The 26,716-nt window shown below is 57.0% G+C and overlaps 1 protein-coding gene across 12 annotated transcripts in view; it reads left to right on the top strand.

Annotated features, from left to right (window-relative positions):
- Nucleotides 1–26,716, top strand: part of TSPAN11 (tetraspanin 11) — a 71,686-nt gene that overhangs the window by 35,890 nt on the left and 9,080 nt on the right. For 2 of the 12 annotated variants that reach the window (XM_032390707.1, XM_032390709.1), the window contains exons 3-8: nt 7,936–8,127; nt 20,781–20,855; nt 21,740–21,844; nt 23,918–24,076; nt 24,409–24,495; nt 24,652–24,768. In XM_032390707.1, the coding sequence (XP_032246598.1) occupies nt 7,936–8,127; nt 20,781–20,855; nt 21,740–21,844; nt 23,918–24,076; nt 24,409–24,495; nt 24,652–24,756 (723 nt within the window). In that variant the 3' untranslated portion in view covers nt 24,757–24,768. The other 10 variants (XM_032390712.1, XM_032390708.1, XM_032390710.1 and 7 more) reach the window with 10 other exon arrangements.

Here is a 26,716-nt window from a genome sequence, read left to right as displayed (position 1 = left end):
TCGGGGCGTACATGGATTAGTAAGACAACAGAGCATGCCGGGAAGACTCAGGCTCAAGTTTGGGTTCAGATTCAGATCTTATTTATTTGCCATGGGACATGAGTTGCTAGGGACGGAATTGTGACCCCTCAGAATTCATATGTTGAAGTTCTAAACCCCAAGGGTAGGCTCCTAATCCAGTAGGCTTGGTGGCCTTACCAGTAGAGAAGAGAGCTCTCTCTGTATAAACACGCACAGAGGAAAGGCCATATGAGCACACGGTGAGGCAGCGGCTATCTGTAAGCAGGGACGGGGGTCCTCACCAACACTGAATCGGTCAGCACCTTATCGTGGGACTCCCGGCCTCCAGAACTGGGAGAGATAGAAATACATTTCTGTTGCGGAAGCCACCCAGCTATGGGATTTTATCATGGTAACCTGAGCAGACTAAAACATTAGCCAAATCCCTCACTTTTTTGGTACGGTCACGGGAGTGTCAGAACTAGAAGAGTGAGGGGCGCCGGGTGGCTCAGTCGGTTAAGCGTCTGATTCTTGGTTCCGCCTCGGGTCATGAACTTGGGGTCGTGGGATCGAGCCCCATGTCAGGTTCCACACTCACCTCCCCCTGCCCCTCCGCCCACTCGCTCATGTGCTCTCTCTCTCTCTCTCTCTCAAATAAATAAATAAATCTTTTTTAAAAGGCTGTAAGAATTAAAAGATGAACATTTGGGAAAATAGCCCAGTTTCTGACACACACTTCGTGCTTGGCCACTGTATGTAGCTCCTTCAGTGGACTAACTTATACCTCTCTGTCCGTATGGCACTGGCTTTAACACTCAGGATCATGACCCAAGTGAGAAATACATGGAAGCATAAGAAATGCTCACAGAAAGAATTGTGCAGAAAACCAAGCTTACCCTTACTGTGCACAGTGCAGTCTATGTTCTCTTCTACTTTGTGGCATTTTGTTCTGTTTTCTGATGCAGGTTATATCCCACCAAATTTATGGCACAGCCCTAGTGGTTTACATTGCAAAGTTTCAAAACCAGAGCAGTCGGATGGTGCGAACGGCCCCTGCCGTCCACCCTAACGCGGGCAAGACGCAGGTGCCAGTTAGTGGTCACGTGCCAGGCCTGGCGGTCTTGACCAGACTTTAAACCCTGTCTCCCCGCCTCCCAACCAACCATGTCATGCTTGCACAATTTGAAGGTCATGAATCGGTTTACACTTTGCATTGATTCTTACAACCACTCTTTAATATCTCCATTCCCATTTGGTAGAGATGAAACTGAGGTTCACGTGCTTGTCAGAATCCTCTGTCACTTCTGGGTTTTCTGACTCAATGTCCAGTGCTCTTCCCATCTGCGGAGACCACTGACCAATAATCACAGCCATAGACCCGCTGCTCTGATGCTTACTTGGAATCCAAAATGTCCCCAGGGTTCAAGGTTGAACCTGAATTAGGATGTTTCCATGGTGTGCGCATTCAGACATGCTGAATATGAAAAATCTAAGCAAGACTTAGGAAGCACCACAATGGATCCTCATCTCCTGTGCCCAGCCTCCCCCCCCCACCTCTGGTTCCCTGGCCCCCAACACTCAACCCACACCTGATTCCCCATCCTTCACCATTACCCTATCCCTGACTCCACCCCATGCCCCCTTGCATTTCGATTAACCCAGGATTGATTGGGACCATCTCAGTGGGCAGGGGAGGGCCCCTTGGATACAGCTCTGGGTCAGGAACCAAAAATGTCAACACTCTCATGCCTCCTCCCTGGCCCTAAAAAGAAAATGTGATCCGGCTTCCCTATGTGGTGCCTAGGAAATGCTTTTCTTCCCTCCCATTTCCTGCACGGCTCCTTATAGCTCCCATCATCCCTGCAAATGTTGTTCCCTAATTTATTTACTTTAATTAGCTGCTTGGCTATGTTAATAATCAAAATTTCCCCTGCCTCCCAGGAGGCATATGCCTGGCATAAACCCATATGCCAGGCTATGGGAGAATGGGGGGGGGGCGAGCTCTGTGCTGCCCCGGGGTGTTGTCTGAGACATTGGTATTTCCCCTGGGGACCAGTGGGGCTTGGCCTCCAGGGAACCCCCCCGGGATCCCTTAGAGGGGACATGGGCCAACACAGGAGGCAGAGATGGTGGAGGACTCGTGCCCCGGCGGGGCGGGGGGGGGGGGGGCTTCAGGACGTCTCTCTAGGACTCCCATGGAGAGCCTAGGAAGGAAGAGCCTCTGCTCGCTTTCCTGCCAGGGGTAGAAGGCCCTTCACTTTCACATACATCATCCCACCAAACAGGCCTCCGCCTGCCTCCCAGGACATGTCATCTGTGACAGAATGGGTCCTGCGGTTGGTGCTTCTACGGCTCCCCTTCTTAAGATGCTGAAATCACAGGACCCCCGTGGGGCTGAGGTCATCCCTCCCCTCAATGCTGTCCGGGTCTGCTGGGGGACAGGCTCATACTTGGGGGGGGAGGGAGGATGAACATTGGGTCTGCATGGGCCATCATGGGTGAGACTAGTCAAGGAGGAAGCCTGTGGGGACAGCCCTGAGCAATGTGGCTTGCTTCATGGGCAGAGGAGATTTGTGTGGATCAGCAGCCTGGCTGGTAACACGGGCACCAAACTGGCCCATAGGGTTCTTGAGTTCTAGTGCCCACTTGGCCCCTGGCTGGTTACGGGACCTTGGAAAGTCACCTCTCTCTGGGCCTTTGCTTCTTCATCCAGAATATAAAAGGGGCCAGACTTGAGTCTTCCCTCTGTCCCTCCCTCCCTCCCCCCTCCTTCCCTAGGGAGCTACCAGGCACTACGCTGTGTAGGGCTCTGCTCAGGACACTAAAATGAGTGAGATCTCACCTAGAGGCTAAAAGGGAGACAGACGAAGTGACAAATACAGCAATACGCCGTGACACGCATCCCTCTGGACACCCGTACAAGGCGTGGAAGCCGTGGGGAGGACGGGATGATTTGCAAGACTGGGGGCAGGCTCCCTGCAGGTTCCGAGCGGGGTTTGAAGGAGGAACAGATTCAACAGCTCCAACCCTCAGCAAATCCCGTGACCTCTGCTCTCGTCATAGAAGTAGATTTCTTTGGGGAGAGAGGGAAAGCAGTGCTGTGATTTCTTTTACCAAGGACTCTTTAAAACCAAAGAGCCAAGACAAGGATGACTTGAAGCAGAAAGTGGCTTTTAGCAGGACAAGCCTAGCCTTGAAGATTCAGCTCAGTCAGAACTGGTACCCAGGCCACAGGGACATGGTGGGGAGGGGCTGGGAGAAAAGCTGGCTGGCCCTGGGGGGTGTTGGTCATTAATCAAGCTCAGGCTGGAGAGGGAGCCAGGCCGGAGTTTGGGCTGGATGCGGGGGCCGGGAAGCTGATGATGCAGGGGTGGGGAGGCAGGGAGCCAAAGCCGGAACGGTGCATGGAGCCGGGTGGGGAGAACGGCTGGGGACCCGCACACCGCTGTCCCTGGGAGGAGAGTAAGGAGTCCCTAGTGACCCTGGGGGTTCTGCTCTGGGCTGATGGGGGTGCCATTTATGAGACTGACCAGGGGAGAAGGAGCTCCCAGTGTGACTCTAAATGGGCGAACACACATCCAGTTCCAAAACCTTTCCAGTCCAGCGTGGAGCTGGGCAGCTAGGAGGCACCCAGCAAACACACACAGAAGTGAAGTACACGGCCACCCCGTGTGTTCCTGCCTCCCCATGTCATGGGCTTCCCTGCCACTGGAGGCAGGGGACTCTGGCCTGGGGGACCCTTCCTTATTGAGAGCCCCGCCATCCTGGCCCCTGCTCCCCGCCCCCCACCGGTCCTGCCCCCACATCCCATCACGGAAACCCTTCAGTAGCCTGACAAAGAAAATCCTGCAATTACTTTTATATTCTCTGCCTGCTTTTGGGGGGTGGGAGGGTGCTGCCGTGATGTCTGTGAGGGCAGCCATGTGGGGCTGCTCAGGCTAATCCTCCTCCTGCTCATGTGATGACATGAGCAACGTTCTGGTTCTATAGATTGGAAGTTCCTAAAATTACAAGGCATGGGTGACGTGCCATGCCCCTGCTGGACCTCCTGGGTCCTTGTTGGCAAGAAGGCCAGCTTCACCCTCTGCGGGGCTTTCTGGCTAATCGGCTACAGGCTATAGTTTTGAAAAATGTAGTTAATATTCCACAGTTTCTGTAAAGAGCCCAATACTGTTGAATCAACTCTGTGCAAATAGCGGTTGAAATAGCTCACTGGGGTCAGATCTCTCTCCGCCCCGCATCAGTCCGCCTCGCAGCTCCCCTTCCTCTGCTCTTCCTGCTGATCTGGGCAGTCTCCACACAGCTGGAGTGGAAGCCATGAACCGCTGATCCAGAAGCATCTTCCTGGAGATGTATCGGCAGAAGGTTGTCCTCCAGTACTAACAGGGACATTTGACCCACGTGGAAGAGACCTCAGAGATGTTCTCATCCCGCGGCACCATTTTACAGATGGAGAAGCTGAGGCTCAGCCAAGTGAAGTGTCTGGTACCCAGACACATGGTGAGGCAGGGGCGCAGCCAGGGCTGGAGCCTAGGCCCGCTGACTTCTACCTCCCAGTCCTCCTCTGGTGACCCATTCCAACATTTAGCAGCTTTTACTGTTCCTGTCCAGATGCAAGATTGTTTTCTAAAGAGCTGACCAAGTCCCAAGATGCCCTGGAAGACTTGAAACCCTCTTGTTCCTGATGGCAAATCCCTCTCGGTGTCTCCTGCAGACAGTAACTTCTCCACCAGATGTGACACCCCAGGGGAGGGTTGGTGTCCCCATGGACATCAGAACGAGTATGAATGTGTTCCCTGGACCTCAGTCAGGGCAGTGGGTCACTTCAGATCGCTTCTAGACCCTCCCTCATGGCTGGGGGCCCTGCTGCCGCCCTGGCTGGCTTGTGGGCTCTCCCGGCTTTGCTCCCAGCCCTTTCTGTGACTGGCAAGAAAGCAGCCCTCCAATAGTGGAAGCAATACTGCTCCTCTCCCGGGGCTGCATTTTTTACAGCCCCCCTCCTTCCCCTGGGAGCCCCATGGGGGGGGTTTCCCCTTTTTTCATAATAGGACTTTCATCCCTTTGGACTGGAAACTCTGCTCCTCAACTACCCCACCTTCAACCCCAAAGCAAACACCCTCACACAGACAGGGAAAATGATGGAGTTCAAGTTCTGAACAAGTGTCAAGAGCTATCCAGGCAGCTACACTCAGGGCAGGGCCCCCAAATCTTCCAGGAAGCAGCTTCTTCTGTGAGATTCAGCACAGCACCACCTCCTGGGGGAGAGGGGCAGGACACTCTGACCCTCCATTAAATATGGAACCCAAGCTTCGGTTCTCTGAGGAGCCACCTGGGAACTTAATAAAATATTCACGCCTGGATCCCACTCCCAGAGATTCCAATTGGCCTGGGGTGTGGCTTAGGTTTCTTGGAACAGAAGAAAGGAGTCTCCTGGCTGCAGGAGACTCTGCAGCCAGGCTGAGAAATGCCACCTTCTCTGGGTGTCAAGGTGGAGGAGGCCTTAGAGACCTGTCTACACCAGGGCTCACTACGTGCTACAAGATTAGACTTCAGACCCCAAACCTGAATACGTTATTTTACGTGGCTTACCATTTCTCTGGCCAAAGTGTCCAAAGCTTTCTATCAGATTTTCAGTGGGTTCCATGTCCCCCAACAGATAAAGTGTCCCCAGTTAAGCCCACACATGCCCAGATGGAGGGTCCTGAATCTGATTCTCAGCCTATGGGGTTGACAAACCTAATGGTAATGGATCATGTGTATATTTCTATAAAGAGACTACACCCATTAAAAGATCAATGCAAAGTGGTCACATTGACTATTTCATGCCGCTCAGAATCTCTTCCTGGCACTCTCATGTGCCTTTGATTAATAAAAAATGAGAAATGAATTATTACTTAATTAATGCACTGTATTTGGTAGGCAAAAGCCTTCAAAATATAAGATCCACAGGAAAAAGTAATCAAAGGAGTCCTTGGTGGTTCTAGGCTGGGCATCACGAGTCTGAGATAACCCCTTTACTGGAGATAGGAAGAAACTGACTCTCTTTAGGTCACATAGCTAGCTATGAAAACTTGGGACCCTTACCCAAGCCTTTCAGTCACACTGGGGGCAGGGGACAGAAAGAACATATGCAAGCTATTTTGCTGGAAAGCCTCACTGGACACAGTTCCCCTAAATCAGACTCAGGAACTCCCTCCCTGGTCATGGGGGCTGTATGGGTCAGAGAGAGCCTACACTCACAGAGAATTTCAAAACCTATCATAGTCCAGGATTTCACTGAATCTGAAGATACCACCAATTGTGAGATACACCGTTCTTTTCTGTACCACTAAGAAAATGCGCAGCCAAGTATAATCGTAAGATGCATCTCAGTTCCCATTCCATTTGGAGAGGCGCAGCTGTGTGATGTCCTTCTACCTGTTTCTCTTACCTGCTACCTGGTGGAGGTGCAGAGGGGGATAAAAAGCACTTGGAAGAAAGCAGACAGATTTTTAAAGCAAAGTGAGTAGCACAGTGGACCCAGCCCAACCTGTGGAATCCGAGGACAGAAAACCTGGCTTTGAATCTCAATTCTGAAACTTTCTAATGGTGTTACCTTGAGCACATTCTTCTTCTCTCCAAGCCTCAGTTTCTTCATCTGCAAAACAAAGCTATGTCCCCCCCCCACCCCCCGCCCCAGAACTGCAAGGCTCAGAAGAGAGAGTGCTGGGCTGCAGGATGTAGGTGCCTTGGGCACGGTAAGTGCCCGGAACCACCTTCTGCTCACTCAGCTGACGCCTGTGAGTGCCGGGAACAGACACTGAAATGTCAGGGTGGGTTATGCAGAGTCATTCTGGGACGGACAGGAGCCCCTTGTGTGCATGGCCCCAGCCAGGGAAGCTTGTGGAGCTTTTGATACACTTGAGGGAGATTCGCCACCCATCTGAGGAAGAGAACCCACCTTTAAGTGAGGCAGGGAGACTAGAGGCCACACAGAAGTCTGCTTCCCCAGGAGCAGAAGGCAGAGATGGTCAGAGGTCCCAGGGGTCCTGCCCCCCACCAACACCCCGGGCAGACAGCCTAATACTGCCCCATCCGGCACCTTGAGGACACACACAGGCACACACACACACACACGCACACACTTCTGCTGAGCATACAAGTCACAGAAAGGGTCATTCAGCCTCCGTGCAGAAAGAACCAGGCCAGAGAGGCACCCCAGCTCCGTGCCCCAGGTACCCTTCCTAGGGAGCCATCGGCCTGACCTGCCAGTCAGCAATGCCCTGTCCCTGCCTCCTTCTCAGGGCTGGAAGAAAATGGGACCGTTAGCAAGGAAGAAATCTCTCGCAGTCCTCCTGCTGCCTCAGACCGACTCCAGCTTGTGCAGCGTGCGTCCGTTCAGTGGTGGAGGGAGGCAGGGTGGCTCTGAGTTCGAGTCCTGACCCTGCCGCTGCCCCTAACTACCCCTAACGGTCCCTAAACCAGAGGCAGGACCTTGGGCAGTTGGCCTTTCCTCTGTGGGCCCCAGTTTTGTCATCTGTAGATAAGATGAGAAGCCCTGGCATGCTCCCCACATGGACAAACGTAAGGCTGAAATGGGGCGCATATGAACGTGCCCTACTGGGAAACGTGGGCCAGCCCAAGGAGCACTGGGCGAGGAAGGGCATTGCATCTCCTGGGGACACAATATGGTAAGAAGTACGGACTTGGGAATCAGCCTCAGATTCAAAATCCGTTCCTGCCACTTGCTTAGGTGTGTGACTGTGGACGAGTCTCCTAACTTCTCCACGCCTCAATTTCCTCATCTGTGGAATGGGTGACCAAACTATTCCCTCGGGCTCTTTGAAGGACTGAATGAGATGGTGCATAAAAAGCACCTGGAGCGTGGTGGGCGCTCTATTGATGGCAGCTGTGGACCCGCGGCGGCCACCTGCCCTGACCTGGGCTTTCCTGCAGGTGGGTGGGGCCGCCGTCATGGCCGTGGGCGTCTGGACCCTGGTGGAGAAGAGCGGCTACCTCAGCGTCCTGGCCTCCAGCACCTTCGCCGCGTCCGCCTACATCCTCATCTTTGCAGGGGCCCTTGTCATGGTGACGGGCTTCCTGGGCTTCGGCGCCATCATCCGGGAGGACAGGAGCTGCCTCTCCACGGTGAGTGCCCTGCTGGCGCCCCCAGCCCGCATTCTGTCCCCACATCGTGCTCCTGTACTGAGAACCACCCCCATGCCGTGGAGGCCCCTGGAATGGAGGCCTCGGGGAAGCCAGAGAGGGATGGTCACCGTGGGGTCTGGTGTTGGCTACAGTCTCTAGGTTCTTAGCACCTAAGCCAGTCTTGGTGGCCCCTCTACCTTACCTTTCCACCTCCCTCCTCCCCCTCCTCATCCTCCTCCTTCCCCTCCTCCTCCTCCTCCACCTCCTACTTCCAGATTTTATCATGCCACTTTTCAAAGATATGCAGAAATGAATGTGATAATGAAGCCCCCTGTCCCATCACCCACACTCAACAACTACCGTCTTCTGGTTCATTTGTCCCCTCCCTACTCCCTCTCCCCGCTTGGCTCCCAGACAGCGAGTGGTCTGTAACATTTCAGTGTGTCTCCCTCGAACAGAAGGGTCCTTCTTTAGAAAGCATGACAACATCATGATCACATCAAAAAAATTACCAGTCATTCCTTAATATCATGAAATAACCAGGCAGTTTCAAATTTCCCCAATTGACCCATAAACTGTTCTCTTTTCTTTTTGCAGTTTGTTTGACTCGAAACCTAAATTAGGTCCGTGTATTAAGATTGGGCAATTTGTCTCCCGAGTCTCTTCCAGTCTCTTAGTTGCACCACCCCTCTCTCTCTCTTTCTCTCTCTCTCCCCCCCCCATCTCTCTCTCTCTCTCTCTCACCTTCTTTGCAATTTATTTGTTGAAGGAACCAGGTCATCTGTCCTATGGATTTTCTGATGATATCCTTGTGACGTTGTTTAACATGTTCTCCTGATAGTTGAATCTAGAAGCTTGATCAGACACAGGTCTGGTTGTCGGGGCAAGAGGATGTCCCGGGTGATGCTGTGGGCAGCACAGGCTCCGTGAGGCTGGGAAGACTGTCCATCCAGAGCCGGCTAATCGTGTCGGGAAAGGAAGCCAGGGCGGGACTGGCCAGGGCAGAAGCCAGACCCACCCCCTTGCACCCGTGCACTGTTGGCCAGGGCAGGCTCCCTGGTGCCTGGGTGGAGCCTCCCCCATTTAATCTCCTCCCAAAGGCCAAGCCCAGTGGGAGCAGGGGAGGCTACAGAACAAGTGGACTTAGCAGGGAAGGGCCCGAGCCAGGACGAGCCCGAGTGTCCATGAGAAATCAGGTTGAGCCTGAATGGAATCAGGCCACAGGAAGGAGCCTCGAAGGCTGTGCTCTCCCGCCCTGCTTCCCTGTACCCTTTGCACATCCAACCAGGGCAGCAGGAGGCGACGGGGGTGCCGTCCCGGAAGGCTCTCTCACCGGTGGTGACCTAGCGTTTTAGCTGTGGGTATAAAAGCGCCTGTGCACAGGCTCAGTAGGATGACTCTCCCCTGCCTAGGGAAAGCTCTTTCATTCTGCTCTGGGGATAGCCCAGAGCCAAGACGCAGGTCACATGGATGGTGGCACCCCAGAGGGGTAAAGTCCCCCAGGGGACCAGCCACCAGAGCGCGGGCTTTGACGTGAGCTGTGCTAACGGCAGTGGGACGGCTGGGCCCCGAGCCAGCCGCACACCTGCCAGCCCCCCTCATGTGGCCAGGCGTGAGCCCTCGCCAGCCTGCTGGACATCCTGATCATGGTCGGCATCAGCTGAGTGGAGTCCCTAGGCATGTAGTATGGGCCGGGCGAGATGCTCCAGCCCTGATGGGAACTGAGGCTTACGGGGACCAGTGCTGCTGGGTCCAGAGCGATCCTCTTCCCTACATTCTCAGTGGGTCTACCTTTCCTCTGCTCAGCCCTGACCCTTTAGGACATGGGGCCTTCAACTTGGCCTCAGGCTTCAGGCTGAGCCCTGTGGCCCACGGAGGCAGGCTGCTGAGCCGTGTGATCACCAGCCCTTCCTTCCACAAGCTAATCTTATTGTGGAAGAGACGGGACTCACCTCTACAGTCCAGGAAGGAAGGCCGAGGCCCTCACTTGGGAACCTTCCTTTTCACTCAGAGTCATCTGTCTTGGCTCTAAAGGAGCCCCTAAGACCAGTGGTCCCTTACAGCCCTGGGAAACAGCCCCCTGCTTTCCACCCAGGGCGCAATAACACGAATGGGCACTGCGCACTGAGAGCCACCTCCCTCTGTCCTTACAACAGCAGCCCTGCAAAGCCACAGCCCTTGTGAAGTCTGCACCAGGCACTGTTCTAAACATTGGTGCATTTGCTCGTTTCATCCTCACCCAGCCCTATGAGGTATTTACTCTCAGGGCATGCATTTTAGGGGAGGAAGCCGGGCCGCAGAGAGGTGAAGCCATTTCCCGGAGGCCATACTGCAATGAGCAGCTGGGTCTGCCTCCCGGGCCAGAGTTCGTACCCCCCCTCCCAGCCAGCCTGCCTCGGGGAGGCATTATTCACCCCACCGTTCCGATGAGCAAACTGGCCCAGGAGGTGCGGAGCGAGTAAGTGCTGGAGCTGAACTGTGAAGCCCAATCTGTTAGAATTGCCAACAAGAATACACATCCCAGGGAGGCCCAGCAGGATGGGAGGCAGAGGGACCAGAGGCCGAGGCGGGTAATGTGGGCGGAGGGGCGCGCCGTCCTCCGTATCTTTGGATGTCCGCACAGAGTAGCTGCTCCCAGAGATCTGGGTGGGTACAAGAGGGAGCTCCCGCAGGGCGCAGCCAGAATCCTAGGGCAGGAGACTGGGGGCGGGGGGTGGGCACCCTAGAAGTTCCTTGCACTCGTTATAGTATGGAAATAACAGTGTGTGTCAGAGCATGCCCCGGGTAGAAGGGAACTTGAGGGCCATCGGGTCCAACACTCCATCCAGACATTTCAGTCTGAAGACAGTGGGCCACCCAGGCATTAATGGGGGATGCTCAGCATTCTCGGCTGCTTTGGAGACCAGTCCAATCATAAGAGCTCTTCCCCTTGGCAGCCTCAAAGATCAGAAAGAAAGCCTAAGGGTCAGTAACTGGCAGCCTTCTGCTCTGCGACTCACCCATCACGGCCCCCTCGTCTTTACCCCCTTCCTCTACCATCCATTAGCAAGGTCTGCCCACCCTCCAGGCCCAGCCATCAAGAAAACTGATGCCCCCAGTATCCAGTCACAGCCTGCCTGGGGGGACCAAGCTCTGTACCCAGGGCTGTGCAGGGAAGATGCAGGGAATTCTGGAAGGCCAGGCCCTCTGGCTTGCCTGCAGGACGGCGCACAGGTACCTCTCAGCTCGCCCTTCTGAGTTTCAGAGGGTCAACAAACTAGAGGCTTTCTCATCCCCCTGGGCCTTGAGGCAGAGCTGGGGGCACAGGGGCACCTGGGAAGGCTGGTGCTAGACAACCTCCTTCTTCTCAGCCCCCCTTACCCCCTCCCCCCCGGCCTGTTCTCACTTCCATCCCAACAGAGCTTATCCAACACCTCCACCTCTGTGGTCTGACACCAACCAGACACATGACCAGCTTGGAAGCGAGGGCAGGGAAAAGTGCCCAAGCACAGCCGCCGGCCCAGGGGTCCGGGGGCAGCAGGCTAGCAAAGAGCAGACTCGAATCCTGAAACCTTCTCCCTTCGCTTTTCCCCGCCAACCCTCTGAAAGAACCAAAGACAGAACCGTCCTGAGGACAGAACACAGGTGAAGCAGCGGTTCTGAGTCACCCACATCCTGGCTAGTCAGCCCCCGAATCATTGAGCACTTGACTGTTTCACCAAAAAGGTGGCTAAGACAAGTAGGACATTTTCAACCCAGGCTCCCGTTTGGGGGCAGGCAATGTGGTGAAGGCAGTTTGAAAGCGTTCTGTGGTTCCTGGAGGCTCCTTGCTGCTCTCATTTCATTTCCCCCCTCCTTGTCTAACTTCCCTTTGAAATCTTTCATCAGCTAAAGGCTGAAGGAAACTCCAAAGGAGGAATGCAGTGAGTCTGGCTCTGCACAAAGTGGTCCCCAAAGAGGAAAGGGAAAGATGAAAGACCGGGCATCTGAGTGATGTGCGCCCAGCCTGGATCAGGTGGAGGGCCAAGCCGGACATCCAGTGTTCCCCAAGAACGAGCCAGGATGGGATGGGGCGGAGTGGTCCTGCTCACACTGCGCGATGTCCGTCCTGGTCCGAGCCCTTCCTCCTAGCACATCTGCAGCCCCTAAAGTCACTTTCCCAAGAAGGAAGCATTCATCAGGGACAGGAATAGCACATCTTTGCTGGCGCTGAAACGTGGCCCGGTGTGGCATGGGAAATCTGCGGAGGGGAAAGGGATGGGGTTTAAATTATTCACGCCAGATCTTTTGTTTTAGCGAAGGCTGCATGCGGGAGCCAGATAATTCAGGCCATCTAAGCCTAAGGCTGGTGACCAGGACAGATGCCACCCTGATCAAAAGGGATATTTTTAGAGTTTTGAATATGGGCTCTGAAAACTTTTATATCTTAAGCCAAATGAAGATGATGATGGATAGTTCAGGCTAAACTGGGTCCTCGTCAGGGGCTCTTTTATATTGAGGGGATGGATTAGAGCGTAAGAAGTGCTAGAACCAATTTCTGAAAATGAGGAGACCCCAGATTGCAACACTTCCATCAAGTATATTAAGAGCTGGTTAACCAGGGCAAGAAGGTCTAGAATCAAGGACTGTGGTTCAAAAGCACCTTGTAGCATAGCTTGCCCAACTCACTCTGGGACTCAGGAAGGTCGCTCGGCCACTTCTGGCCACCTTGGGATCCCTATCTTTATCTGGGGGTAAGTTATGACGAGAATGAGGGAGTGTTCTAAAGAGGAAACGAGTCACCACATTATATAAAGATCATCAAATGTGGCTATAATTATCATTTACATCACCATCACCATGACCAAGCTCCTTTGAGAAGGAACCTAAATAAATGAAGTTATTCTTAGGGCCATTACTCCCAGGGTCCCCACAGCTTGGGCAAGACCACTTCCTTGATGGGAGCTGGTCATGGAGGAAGGCTCCCAATGCCCGGGGAGAGGGAGGGAGTTGACCGCATCTCCCCATTGCTCATTTCTCAGCCTCACCTTACTTTGTCAGTGTCCATCGGCCACCCAGGCAGGGTGGTCATAGCCTCATCTGGTTGGTGGCACTTTGACCTTTGAGTCAGCTGCCCACATGCTTCAAAAGAATGGATCCTGCAGCCAGGGCTTTTGAGAACCCCGACTCCTCTCCATCAGAGCAAGAGAGCCTTTCCTGGCCCTGCATGGTTTGGTGCAGTGGAGGCAGGGAAGTGGACAAGATGACTCTTGCCAAGGCTCCTCGTGGAGAAGTAGGATGCAGATACCCTTAAGAGTCTGCCTTGAGGCAAGAGGGCTGCTCGAAAGACCCATTCAGTCAGTCAGCCTGTGCCCTGCCTCTCCCAGCTGGGACCTGCTGAGGTCCTTCGAGAGAGGCCTGTTCTGTGCCGGACAACCACACAGCTGCCTGATGGAACATGGCCCCTCTTCCTCTCAAGACCTTGGCAAGTCTTTCCCATCAGCCTCCTTCTCAATGGTCTTACTTAATTAGGGGGCTGTGCAGAAGGGACTGCCAGGCCGCTTAGACACAAACTCTCCACTTAGCTCCTGAGCCAAAGAGAGAAAGAGACTTGCCTTAGCCAGGAACTGGCAAAGCCCGGTCAACACCCAAGTCTTGGTCCAGGGCCTTTTCTGCTGCCCCAGGCTAGCTTTGCACGCGCCCCCCCCTTTGGATGCTTCCAGCACAGGGAATGGGCATTCACCTTTCGTGTGATTCAGGACCTATGGTTTGCATTCCAGGTGAAAAGCGAAGCCCTTTGAGAACTGGGTGTCAGTTACCCAGCTGCCTGTCACCTGATCTGCTCAAAAGTGAAGGTCAAGCTTCAGGCTGCAGGTAGTGTGGCAGAGAGCAACTTGTCAGTGCACCAAAGACAATGTGTTGGTCCAGCTGGAGAAAGTTCAACTCAGTTGTGTGTGGGTCGATGATCACCCCATAGTGGGGGCTCAGAGCAGGGCTGACCGAGGAGGCTCAGAGACATTTTGTGTTCACGAGTGCACGTGTGTGTGTGCGTGCACGTGAGTGTGTGTGTGTTGCAGAAGGGTAGGGGGTGGCTACTAAGCATCATCTGTTTGTATCCCAAATCCAAGAGTTTACTTAGCTCAGGATGACTCCCTCTCTGTCATTCGGTTCCTGCTTCTTTCCTTAGCAGATTCCGAGTTTAGCCACATGACAGGAAGGAGACATGCCAGAGTCCCTCTCCCCTAATGAAGCCCAGTCTGGCCCTGATGACAGGGGGTGCAGGGTATCTGAACCCCAGATAGCCCTTAACAACTTACTTGGAAGCCCGTGTGTTCACGCAGGTGTTTCTACCTTCCCGGTGACATTTCCCTCCCACTGGTGTTAAAGTGTATCTTACTGCACAGGCACACACCCAGCAAGGAAAACTGGTCCTGAGTGGAAACTCTCCTCCTCCTAAGGCCCCAGGCCCGTGGCTAGTGAGGCCGAGGCAGTGGAGACTGTCGAACTCTGAGAGGTTCCTGCCCCGCCAAGAGCCCTGGGTGGAGGCAGAACACAGGGCACCCCCCCTTCCCATAGAGGAGGTGAGGTTTCTGATCCACACCTCGTTCCCACCGTGGAGCCGCAGGCCTCCCTGCGCCCCTGGGTCTGGGACAGGAGTGGTGGCTGCCCAGCCGTCTGGACGTGCTCCTCCCCTGCCAGGTCCTGGCGCTGCCTTTGGGAAGTCCGTGCCTCCGTATTGGCATGCCGCGCCCTACTCCATCTCCCCACACGTCACACGGAGGTTTTAGGGGAGTTTACAGTTACTGAAAAATAAGACCCAGGAGACAGAGAGATGGCAGCAAAAGGTCTCCTTCATTCCTAATGAAGCTGATTGGAGTATGTGGCTTCCTAGCTGCTGCCAGAGCCTTAGCAGCTCGTCAGCTCTGGTCAAGACAGGCTCGCTTGCCTTTCTAAGAACTGCCCCCACTAAACTCACTGCGTGCTGGCGAGCAGAGAATGTGGCATCCTGAGGACAGGCTGGCCCCGAGGTGAAGGCGGAAGGCCCACTCACCAGCGAGGACAAGCAATGAGTAAGGAGGGGAGAAGCTGTGGGGGAGGGGGTTGTCCCTCCAGCCGTCCCTGCAGGGAAGCAGGAGGCCAGGACAGAGGCAAAGCCCCTACACCACACGGCACAGACTGATGAAGCTGCAGCACTGAGGCGTTTTTCCCATCTAAGCCCCACATTTTATGCAGAAGGCCCAGAGAGGGTGAGTGATTCACCCAGCGTCACACAGCATCTTGTCCCAGAGGCAAACTGGACCCAGACCGCTAGGCCAGGGCACCTTGTGTGGCATCACTCTTCTCTGACCAGCACCATCCTGGGTTCAAGATCCACCTCTCTCAGGCTGCAGCGGATGGAAGTGATCACTGCCTGCCTGTTGGCAGCAAATTTTCCGTGCGGGGTGGGTCTTACAGCCACTCAACTGCTACCACCTCCCCCCTACGGTGTCTGCAACTCATTCTCCATGTTCCGTCGATAGGGCTGCCATCAACCGCAACAAGCAGGTCTAGCCCATTCCCAGAATTCTCTGCTCTGCTGGGCACAAGGCAGGATAAGCAGGGAAGACACGCATGGGCCTACAGCCCAGTTCTTGGCCTGGAGTCTAGTGAGGAATACGAGACACCTGTATCCAAAGACAAAGAACCCTGTGGGTGGTTTAAATTCCTGTTTCCATCTGGTCAGAGCCTCTGACCTCTCTGAACCCCAGGAATTTTCCTAACCTCCAGGCTTGGTATGAATTTCTCCTGCTCAGCCTTCCCGTGTAGCCAACCCAGTCCTAGAATTACCATCGCCGGGGACCCGTCACCAGGCCCATCCGTGGTCCTGCCTTGGCCCCATGCACAGTCTCATTTGTTCCTGGCACCTGCACAGGTGCCTACCGGCTGCGCCCCATCTCTCCCACAGCCTGGGAGAAGACACCAACGGGAACGTCTAGGTCCTTCTGGGGGACAGCCGGAGGCAGCCGTCAGCCATTTCCCTGTGCCCAATCCTGCAGGTGGCAGCCTGTCCTGAGTTCCCTGGGCCGCGACCCCTGAGGAGTCTGGCTTCATCCTGCCCCCCAGGTGGAGGGGCTGGGTGGCGGGGGCTGTGAGCCCTGGGCTGGGGCCCGCAGGGGTAGAGGTCGCCGTCCTCCTCCCAACAGTGACATCTCCTTACAGGAATGGCTTGAGGCTCTCAAGCCCACATCCTTTCTTTTCTGCACGAACAGTCAGGCAGCAGCACCTCTGAGCCCTGCCTGCCTCCGGCCAGTGGTTAACAGTCAGAAAATAATGTGCCCCGAGGTCCTTGCCGCTTCACCAGCTGGCTCCATCTTTTCCTGTTTGGCCTTGGCTGCTTGCAGCTCCCTGACCCCGCTGCAGCCTGCCACTGGTGCCCTCCCTCTCTCACCCAGCCATGCTGGGAGCCTTTGGTGGGCCCTTCTCCCTGCAACTCAACCTCGGCAGCAGCTGGAGTCTCCGCTCCTCTTCCCTGGCCACGCTGCTCCGAGAAGGGGCGGGGGCCCCCACCTGCCTGCACGCCATGCCTGCTCAGTTTTCCAATGGTCCCTGATCGTGCAGAATAGTGGAGGAGGCAGGGGACGAACGCTCCAGAGTCAGCCCAATGAGGAGTTCCAAAAGTCCAACCATATAAAGTTCTTAAAACTTCCTGCAGGGAAGGCGCCAGCTGGGGCCGAGCTGCCTGGGCTCATAGCCCCCGTGAGTCTGCCCCAGAAATTGTATCTGGGGCCCAGCTTGCCCCGATGCAGGGTCAGTCCATCTGAAGGTGCAATTGCTAATTAATCACCTGAATGGCACCATGAGAAATGTTTCCACACAGCTCCTGCAGAGCTCCTCATTAAAGAAAGTACTGGTTTGGTTCAGACAGTGCTGTGCTGTTCCAGGTTCCTTTTGGATCTGTAGCTTTAGAAAATATCCGACTTTGCTTCTAGTCCAAACTGTACCATTAAAAAATTAAAGGAAAAAAAAAAAGGTAGATGGTACAGAGGGAAGATGAATGTTTGGGTCCCCTTCTGTGTTTACCAAACTGTTTCCTTCTATGTTTGGGGTCCACTGTGGCCGAGTTTGGAGTGGCCTAGTTCTTATGGAGGGCTCTGGGGCCAAGGCTACAAGAACTTCCTTCAGAAGTGTCATTCCTGGTTTCTCTCAGACCAAACCTCAGTGGTTGCTTCTGGAAGGACGGGCGGGGGGGCGGGGGCGGACAGCCCTGTGTGCAGGGGCCAGCCAGTCACAAAAATCGAAGTGGGGCTAGAGGTCGGGGAGGAGTTAGGGCAGGGTGGGTCCAGTTCACACCAAGTTTCCCCGGGGACTGTGAGGACGGAACAAGATACAGGTCAGAGCAAGGGGGCAAACGAGGGTCAAAGGCCCCGTAGTACTGGGGAGCAGGACACACGTGAGACCCAGGAGTCCGAGGGAGGTTCAAGAACGAGGATGTCCGCAGTGAGGTCATGGTCAGGAACTTCTGGCACAGGGGGGGCTTTGGGGAGGCCTCGCCTGAGCTGAAACTTGATGGCCAAGGACGTGTGACACAGACACGGTCGGGACAGCGAGTCCCAGGCGGTGGCACAGAGAACGGCACTGAGGCCCACGGCCTCGCTGGTGTGCGGGACACTGTGTGCACGCACACGGGGAGTGCTGGGGAGTGCCGCACAGCCGGGGAGGCCGCTGGGCTCTGAGCTTAGAGCCATGGCCATGATCGCGGCACAGGCATGGGGGGGCGGGGGGCGAGCAGGCAGCAGCCACTGCTGAGGACGGAGGGGAGCCTGCCCAGTGGCACTGGGGGCTTCGGGCCACGTAGCTAACTGTATCCACCCCAGGTGTTCATGGTGAGCCCCTCCCTCCCATCGCTGTTTAGTGGGGACGATACACACAGCGGGTTGGCGTGCAGGCTCTGCAGCTGGACTCTCTGGGTTCGGCTTCTGGGCTCAGCCATGCTCTTGCCGTGTGACCTGAGACCAGCTACTTTGCCTCCCCGTGCACGCGTCTCAGGGTTCCCGGGAGGCTAACGCGGTGCTCACCCGGCCACGTGACAAGTGATGCCATGCTCATCTCCCAGGGTGAGAAGTGCTCACGGGTGGGGAGCCCCTGCTGTCACGGAGCACCCCGTGTGTGCGCTTTGGGCCACTCTGCGGAGTGAGGCACTGATCCTGCCAAGGAAGGGTTCCGCTCCCTCCCTCGCTCTCTGGTGGGAGGGATACCTTTCCACCGCCCCCACTCCTCCGCTCTTGAGAAGCGTGGCAGGCTCACCCTGAGTTGGGTTATTGCCGTAGGCCGGGAATTCTGGTGGCCCCCTCGAGAGAACGGTGGGCCCTGCCCAGGCTTGGTTAGCCGGGGAAAGCCAGATAGCCTGGGGCCCAGTAAATCCTGACTTACATTGAAACGGGACCTCTCCAAATTACACCCAGGGTGTCTGAGATCTGTCACCTCCCAAACTGTCTTCATGCTTCCTGGAGCCACGGCGGCCCAGCCCTCCCCGGCTCCCACAGGGGAAGCCAGGGGATACCCAGCTGTGACATCTCAGGATGCACCTGGGCTAATAGCATCCCCACGACAGCCCCGGCGCCCAAGGGCCTGGGAACTGAAGCCCTGGAGGCTTCCTCGGTCCTTCCTAGAGTCAGGGAGAGCCACTTCCTACTACAGAGTCCCCTCCGAGGCAGGCACAGAGTAAGCCCCTCACATGCTTCTGTCTGTGTTCAGTCCCAGGCTTCTCAGGAACCAGACAGCCTGGTTGAGATCTTCCTTTTCATGTCTCCCGGAGGGCAGAGGGGCACATATGCAAATCAGGTCCCAGTAGCAGCCTTAGAATCTGAAGTTAAATGTGTAAATCAGTTTCTCAATCTTGGCACCCGTGACATTGCAGCCCAGATCGTTCTTTGCCACGGGGCCTGTCCCGTGTGCTGTGGGATGTTCAGGAGCATCCTTGGCCTCTCCCCACTAGATGCCAGGAGGCCTCCTTCCCCAGGTGTGACAATAAAAAAATGTCTCCAGACAGTGCCAAATGTCCCCTGGGTACAAAATCGTGCCAGGTTGAGAACCACTGGTATCAATTAAACTACAGTAACAATTCCAGGCCACCCACGGATCAGAAGATGGCCGAGCTCCTGCCCCCAGTGTGGGGCCGGCATGCCCTGGCCAGTCCCCTTCACCTCGCAGCATGCTTGGTAAGAAGGGCCCCTACGGATGATAAGGGCAGGCCTGCCACCATCGTTCAGAGCCTGGAACGCTTCCCTCACCCCTGATTGTGGGCAGTTCTGAGCCTGGGAGACTGTGGGCTCAATAAAATCGCTGTGGGCGAGGTGCACAGTTGACATAACTCGAAAGGAAGCCTTGCCCCTGGATGGAATGTTCTTCGTGAAAAGGAATATCCTCTCCTCTCTCTGTGTTTCTTAAGTCCTGCCCATGCCAGGGTCTGCGCTGGCTCTGGGAGATAGTCGGGCAAGGCCCCTGGGCCCATGGACTCGCATCGCCCCTGACCTGGCCCCACATCCCCCGCCCTGCAAGCTGTCTTCTCATTCTCACCCCTCCTGCCTGCATCCCTTCCCCTACTTGAGGAGCCCTGGAGTTCCAGGGCTCCGTCAGAGGCTGAGCGTCCCCTACAATCCAGGGATCCCAGTGCCCATGGCCAGGATGATGGGTGGTGCCTGGGGAAGGAGGTGTCGCCAACCATTGCGTATGGGTAGTGGCTGGGCTTCCCCAGAGGGGGCCGTTTCAGGCAGCAACGCTCCCCTGCTCCTCCTCCTCTCCCCCTCCCTCGTCCCCTCTCCCCTGCCTGGAGCCTGTTTCCTCTCCTCCTCCCCGCCCCCTCCCAGCCACATGGCCTGACACGCATGTTTGACCTGTCGGCCCCTGCAAGGACACACCAGGATGGAACAGCGTCCCGGAGCCTCCTGCCTCTGAAGCCTGGCGGGGGCAGGAGGAGTCACAGCCGAGAGCACAGCCAGGAAAGCGGTGCGCAGGCTGGGAAGCGTGCAGAGCAGCCCGGAGCCTGGACAAGGCCAGGCAGTGGTGGCGACAGGAAGTTAGAACCCGCTGCAGGGCCATGAGGGGCTGGAAGACACACCGATGCCTTTCTCCGGGCAGGTGCCTTTGCGATTTCCTGAGCCTTGGTGGCTGCCCAGCCACCCCTACGCTCTCAGCCTCTTCTGCTCCCTCCACTACCCTCTGTGCACTCCAGGCTTTGCACATGCTCTCGCCTCTGCCTGGCACATGCCTCCTGCCTTCTTCACCTGGAAGCTCCTCCTTAGAGGTGCCACTCGGGTGTCACCTCCTCCAGGAAGCCTTCTCTGACTGCCCTCCCCCACCTAGGACCGACCATCATTTCTAAGCCTTGCCCTGTTGTGACATTCGTGACACAGCATTGTAGTCACTTACTTACCTGTCCCCCCCCCATAACTTTGAGGTGGGTGGATGGACTAACGCACTGACAGTAGACCAGTGGGTGAAGGCGTGAGTGGGGAGCTCCGTGCCAGCAGCCGGGAAAGGCGAGTCTACCTGGAGCTGCTGGGAAGAGGAGGAAGACAGCATGGATGATGGGGTCCCTGGCAGGTCGCCCCACCTCCCCCACTGCTTGGGGGAGACATTTGTTCTAGAAGTCCTGGAGCACCATCTGCCTACGTGGGCCTGATCCTCGTGTGACCACCTTCACTCCTTTCTCCTAGTATTTCTGCCTGTTGCTGGTGATCTTCCTGGTTGAGCTGGTGGCAGGGGTCCTGGCCCACATGTACTACCGGAGGGTGAGTGCCAGTGTCCTCCTGCTATGTTCCCCATCGGCACCCCGCAGAGGCGACAGCATGTGGTGGGGTGAACAGGAATGGGGGAGCTAGGGCAGTGACACAGAGGGGCGTCCTGTCTCCCAGGTCCCCAACAATCCTCGCACATCCAGGTCCTCCTTCTTGTCCCGCTTCCGGCAATTCTCTGCCCCATCTGTGGATGCTGATGTGTTGAGTGTGGGAGTCAGGGAGTGGGGACGCCCCATGGGAGGTGGGTGCCCCGTCTCCCCTTGGATGCAAAGATAGAGGATGAAGCCAGCTGGCAAGCATCCAAGGAGCAAGGCTGGGGCCAGGGCTGCCTGCCGAACTCTGAAGACCGCTCCAGGCCTCGCCTGCCTGCATTAGACAAGGACGAAGTGGCCAGTCAGGTGCCCTCCCACCCGGTGCTGGGAATCAGGGGTTCAAGACCATGACCGGGGTGAGATAGATGACCGCACTGGTTATTTTAAGCCAGCACCCGTACAATCGATGGTTGCCCACAGGGTAACAATTGTAAATATTTTGAGTATCACCTCATCATCAAATGAAAAAAAGATTTAAAAGCGCCCCCCCGCCCCCGTGCCCAGCCTCATTGCCCTCCCACTGGCTTTGAGCCGGCCCCTCCGCAGGCTGCCTCTCAGCTCTGCCCGTCAGCTGTCTGGCCTTGCGTCAGGGCCCCAGCTTTTGCAACCTCTCTCCGTGAACCAGGTCCCAAGCTGTCTCCTACGGATGCTCCCATTACACTGAGACCCCTCTGCCCTTGCACCGTTCAACATCCACGATGCTCTAGAGTTAGCTCCGAGTGGGCCTGGGGAGCAAGATGGGCGTGAGCGGTTCTGCTGACGCCACCTTCCGTCTCCGCTCTCCAGCTCAGTGACGAACTGAAGCAGCACCTGAGCCGGACTCTGGCTGAGAACTACAGGCAGCCCGGAGCCTCTGACCTCACAACGTCAGTGGACCGTCTCCAGCAGGATGTAAGCAGCTGCCTGCTCCGGTCCCCCTTCTCCCTGCCACCCCACCCTCACCCTTAGCCTGCGATCTCTGTATCTACAGACCCCGCCTAGGGCTTGAGGCCTTGGTCTTTTTTAGCCAGGAATACTGGGCAAGGAGGCAGAGCAGAGGTTAGCGGGGCTCGGAGCTCTAGGGGCATCTTAGTTCCGCGGGGGAGGCACCTTCCCCATCCCCCCAAGACTGGCTTAGCTCCCAGTAGGCTCTGCCCAGGGGGGTCTCTTGTGTGCTGCTCTAGTGGTCAGGGCACCCGTGTACACAGAGGTACACATCCATCCAACCTACACCCACACGCTTAGCACACGCACCTGCTGGTCAGCCCTGTCCAAAGCTCAGTCTGCACTTGTGGGACCTCGCATGTGAGGAACGGAGCCTGAACCCCTGCCCTCGGGGCCTTACTCCTGGAGCCCGACACAGCTGCAGTCAGCGCTAGGCTGGGAGACCCCTCCGAGTGGAGAAGAGAGCTGGGGAGGCCACCCGGGGGGACCAGGAAGGAGGGCCCGGGTTTGCCTCTTTAGAGAGGGTGGGAGGGGCAGTCAGAAAGTGGGGAACAGCATGAGGAAGGGCACAGCCGGGAGCCAGTGTCTGCCACTGCCCAGGGTCTCCGTGGGGACCCAGAGCATGTGGCCAGCAGCCCACACATGCCAGCAACAGTCAGAACCAGAGGGGCATGAGGGACCTTGGGCCCAGGCTTGCATGCTAGGCCTGAGGAAACAGCCCCGAGAAGGCAGTGGGCTTCAGGCCAGGGCCAGCATCTGGGCTGTGGGCCGCACCCCCTAAGGTCAATGGCACCCACATGCCTGTATTCAGGAAATGACCATCGCAGTAGACGGTGTCTCTTCCTAACTGCTCAGCCCTGCAGGGCTCTCCTCTCCAGGGTTCCCAGAATCACCTCTCACGGTCCTCACACAACCCGGCGTGGAGGTACTCCGTTAGCCCCATTGACAAGTGACAAAACGGAAGCCCAGAGAGGCTAAGTCACCTGTCCAGGGGACACGCAGAAGGATAATCCCGCGTGACTCCTGGCACACGCCCTGCTGTTCCTGGCTCCATGTGCTGTTCCATCCTGCCTGCCTCCTCGGGGCTCCTCCTCTTCCTTGTGGGACCTTTCCTGGCCCATGAGCAGAGCTGCTCGCCTCTCCTCTGAGCTACTCAGCTCCCGATGTCTCCCCGTGGCTCTCCTAGTAAGCTACTGAGATGCCTCAGAAAGCCGGGAACCGTGGGACTCACGCGTGAGCCGGGCTAGCTTCAGTCCCGGCGCATAGTAGGTGCCTAACACACACTTGTTAACTGTACTGAGCATACTCCCGCCCTGCCTGCACTCCACACACCAGAGACAGCCTCGAAACAGCTGGCTCTGTGGCTCATGTGGGGACTTGGGGTCTCCGTCCCTCAACTCAGAAGGGCAAGAGAGAAACAACGTCCTGTGTGTCTGCATCACCGGACCCCCGGGCGGGCGCTTTCCTGTGCTGGAGTGGTGCGGAAGCCCCCTGTCTTATCCAGCACCCACACTGCCCCCTTGTCAACACTGACCTGCCCGCACTGGGGCTCTGGGACCCTCTCTGCGTCCCTGCAGGTCTGAGGGCTCTGAGGCTTCAGGGTTTGAATGAGGGTCCAGGGACCCTGCCTCCCTGGGGTCCTGCCTCCCTGGGTGACCAGGAACCCCCCCCCCACCCCATGTGGTCTTGGCCCTGCCCTGGGCTCCGCCCAGGGGTACACAGCCCCACTCTCTCAGGGACCCACCTGCATCTACTCCCCACCCATCTTCCCATAGACCCTCCCTGCCATCAGGACAGCCAGCATCATCTCCTTACAGGACTTGGGTGGCTAGAAGGTGTCTTGCAGTCAGCTTCTGCACCTGCCTGGAGAGAAGCCCCAGGGAGACCAGCTCCTTGCTCCAACAGGCACAGGAGAACTCACAGGGAGGACAAAGAGGGGTTGGGTCAATATCTGAATAATGAGTCCTGCGGCCCGGCCACGGAGGGGCTGGAGGAGCCCGGTGCGCGCTCTTCGCCCCCAGCCTCTGTCTCTCCCTCCAGTTCAAGTGCTGTGGGAGTAACAGCTCCGCCGACTGGCAGCACAGCGCCTACATCCGGTCTCGGGAGGCCGAGGGCCGCCAGGTACCTGACAGCTGCTGCAAGACGGTGGTGGAGCGCTGTGGCCAACGGGCCCACCCCTCCAACATCTACAAGGTGGAGGTGAGTGCCCAAAGCTCCCTGCCATCCAGGAGCCCCCACCCCCACCCCATGAGAGGTGGGCTCAGGCAGAGGGGCGGGGTGGGGGGGGAGCAGGACACACTTATGCACTGGCCATGAGGCAACATGCCCTCAGTGGTCTCCACAGAGCCCTGGGGGATTCTGGGACATCATGGCAGGCCCCTGGGTCACCCGAGAAGCCTGTGGGCACCCGAAAGGCTGGCCAGGCCCTTTAAGCCTCTGGCCTGCCCTCAGCTGGGTGGACAGCAGCACCCTTCCCTCCCCAGCCTCGCCTGCTTCCAGGCCACCCTGTGGCACTTGCCCTTACCTTACAGGGAGGCTGCATCACCAAGCTGGAGCAGTTCCTGGCTGACCACCTGCTGCTCATGGGGGCGGTGGGCATCGGGGTGGCCTGTCTGCAGGTGAGTTGGAGGGGGCGGGATTAGGACAGGGGCTTGCGTAGAGGAGCTGTGAGCCCCTCTCCCATTGGCGGGGATCGCAAATCACTGACCCTCTGCACGCCCATGTGCTGTCCTGCCCTCTCCTCCCCTCCTCTTCACCCCACCTTCCCTCGGCAGCTAAGGGTGCATCAGTGGTCACTCTCTTCCCCAGAAAAGATGAAGGAAAATGCCTGGGGGCCCGGGGGCCCACTTGAACTTGTAAGAGACCTGGGAGGAGTGTGAGTGTGGGCTCAGGTATGTGAATGCACCCTCTGTGTGTGCACGTAGGTATGTGTGCACAGCCTGCGGGGGTATGTGTGGGGCCACGGGTTGTCCGCATGCATCTAGGTGTACGTGGGGCTGTATGCACGGATATGCGTTCAGGTGTGCTTGTGCATGTGTGTATATGTGTGTGCATGTACATGCACTCATTCCTCTGTGTGTGTGTGCGCACATGTGTGTGTCCGTGGATATGCGCTCCCCCTTGCACACCCAGCTCTGCTCTGAGCGATGCCTTTTGCCGTCTCAGTGCTCCACCTGACCCCCTGCTGTCCCCCAGGACATCAGTGGCGCTCTCACAGTGGCTCCAGTCAAGGGTCGGTAGAGAGGAGTCAGGAGGGGCACCCTGGGGTGGGGCAGACACAGGGGGCAAGGGCCCAGCCGGTGCAAGAGGGAGTTCTGTGCTGCCCCGCCCTTCCCACTCCTGCGACCAGAAGCACTGACCAGGGGAGGGGTGAGAGCAGTAGCCAGGCCATCAGAAGCCCTGGGGCCACCCCTGCCTCTGCTCCTGCCCCACCACTGCTTCATCCACAAAACAGGGATCCTGTCCCCAGCCACATAAGGTCTAGATAAGAACGAGGTGATGAACGTGACCCACTCGCGGTGCCGGCACACGTGAAGGCCTCCCCATAAGTGCACGTGGCTGTTGCCCAGCTATCTGTAGACTTCAGAGTGGTTTCAGGTACTTTCTGTCATCGGATCCCCGCCGCAACCCGAGACCCGTGCCAGGCGAGTGTCCATGTTCTCCCATTTTACAGATCAGAAAGTTGAGACCCAGAGAAAAGACTTCCCGAGGGTGTCACGTCCTGAACTGGCACCCAGGTCTCCTGGCTCTTGGTCTTTTGCTTTGCCCAACAGCCCACCCCACCACCACCAACAGAGAGTTCCATGGAAAGCAAAGCAGGGGCAGTAGCAGCAGTTGTTGTGGAGAACCTGCCAGGGTGGGGTTCCTTCCAGGTCACCGCGGCCCGGCCACATCCGCCTGTGCGCCCGCAGGATCTAGCTGCAGCCTCGCCACAGGGCTCTACCCGCTGGAGGGGTGGACCCGGCAACCCAGGGCTGGTTATGCTGTCTCTGGGCCTCAGTTCCTTGTTTGTAAAATGGGGTTAATTATCCCTAGTTTGGTGAGAGGATTAGCAATATATATGTAAATCACTTGGCTCATTGCTGAGCAGATAGCAGGTGTTCAATAAATGGCACCCATCATCATTGGATTCATTTCCACATGGGCACGTTGTCTCTGGAAAAAGCCTTCTCAGAAAGTTGTTCCCTGGCCAGAGCAGCGTGTGCCCCCCCCCACCTCCGCTGGTTCGAAGGCAGGCCAGGAGCCCCCCAGTGGGGGGGGGGGCGGCATCCAACGGCCCTTCTCTGCACTTCCCTAACGCAGGCCTTCTGCCCCACGTACTGAGCCGAGCAGTTGCTGCTGGGGGCTGAGGAAGGGGCTGCTGTGTGCTCCAGCTCCTGGATCCACTGAAGTTTCCAGAAACCTACTGTCTGCTTCAGGTGTGAGGGGCCACCTCAGCATGGACACTAAGCAAGCATTGGCCACACTCTCCACCCCTTTCTTCCTGACCTCTCCGGCCTTGGGAGCCTGTGGAAGCTGAGGACAGGGCCAGTGAGGCCTGGGGTAGGGCGTGGGTCCACCAGTGTCCCAAGCCTGAGGTCAAGGTGAAGCAAGGAGGGCGGTAGATGCTGCCCAGGGGGCCATGTTGTCGGGCAGGACGGCGGCAGGCCCCAGACATTTCCTCCTCACCCACACGCCCATGAAGTCTCTGTTGCCCGCAGCTCGCTGCAGAATTGCTGCTGGTGTCCCTCAGAGGGAGCTTCCCCTGGCCCCCGCTGTGCCCCCCCCCCCCCCCCCCCATTGCCCGGCCTCTCCCCTCCTTCCCGCTCCTGCTGGCCCTGCAGCAGCCAAGCCTCGGTC

This window comes from Phoca vitulina, unplaced genomic scaffold, assembly GCF_004348235.1.
Source record: "Phoca vitulina isolate PV1807 unplaced genomic scaffold, GSC_HSeal_1.0 scaffold59, whole genome shotgun sequence".
Lineage (NCBI taxonomy): Eukaryota > Metazoa > Chordata > Mammalia > Carnivora > Phocidae > Phoca > Phoca vitulina.
The sequence above is the reverse complement of the archived record's forward strand: the minus strand, read 5'-3'. Positions and strand labels throughout refer to the sequence as shown.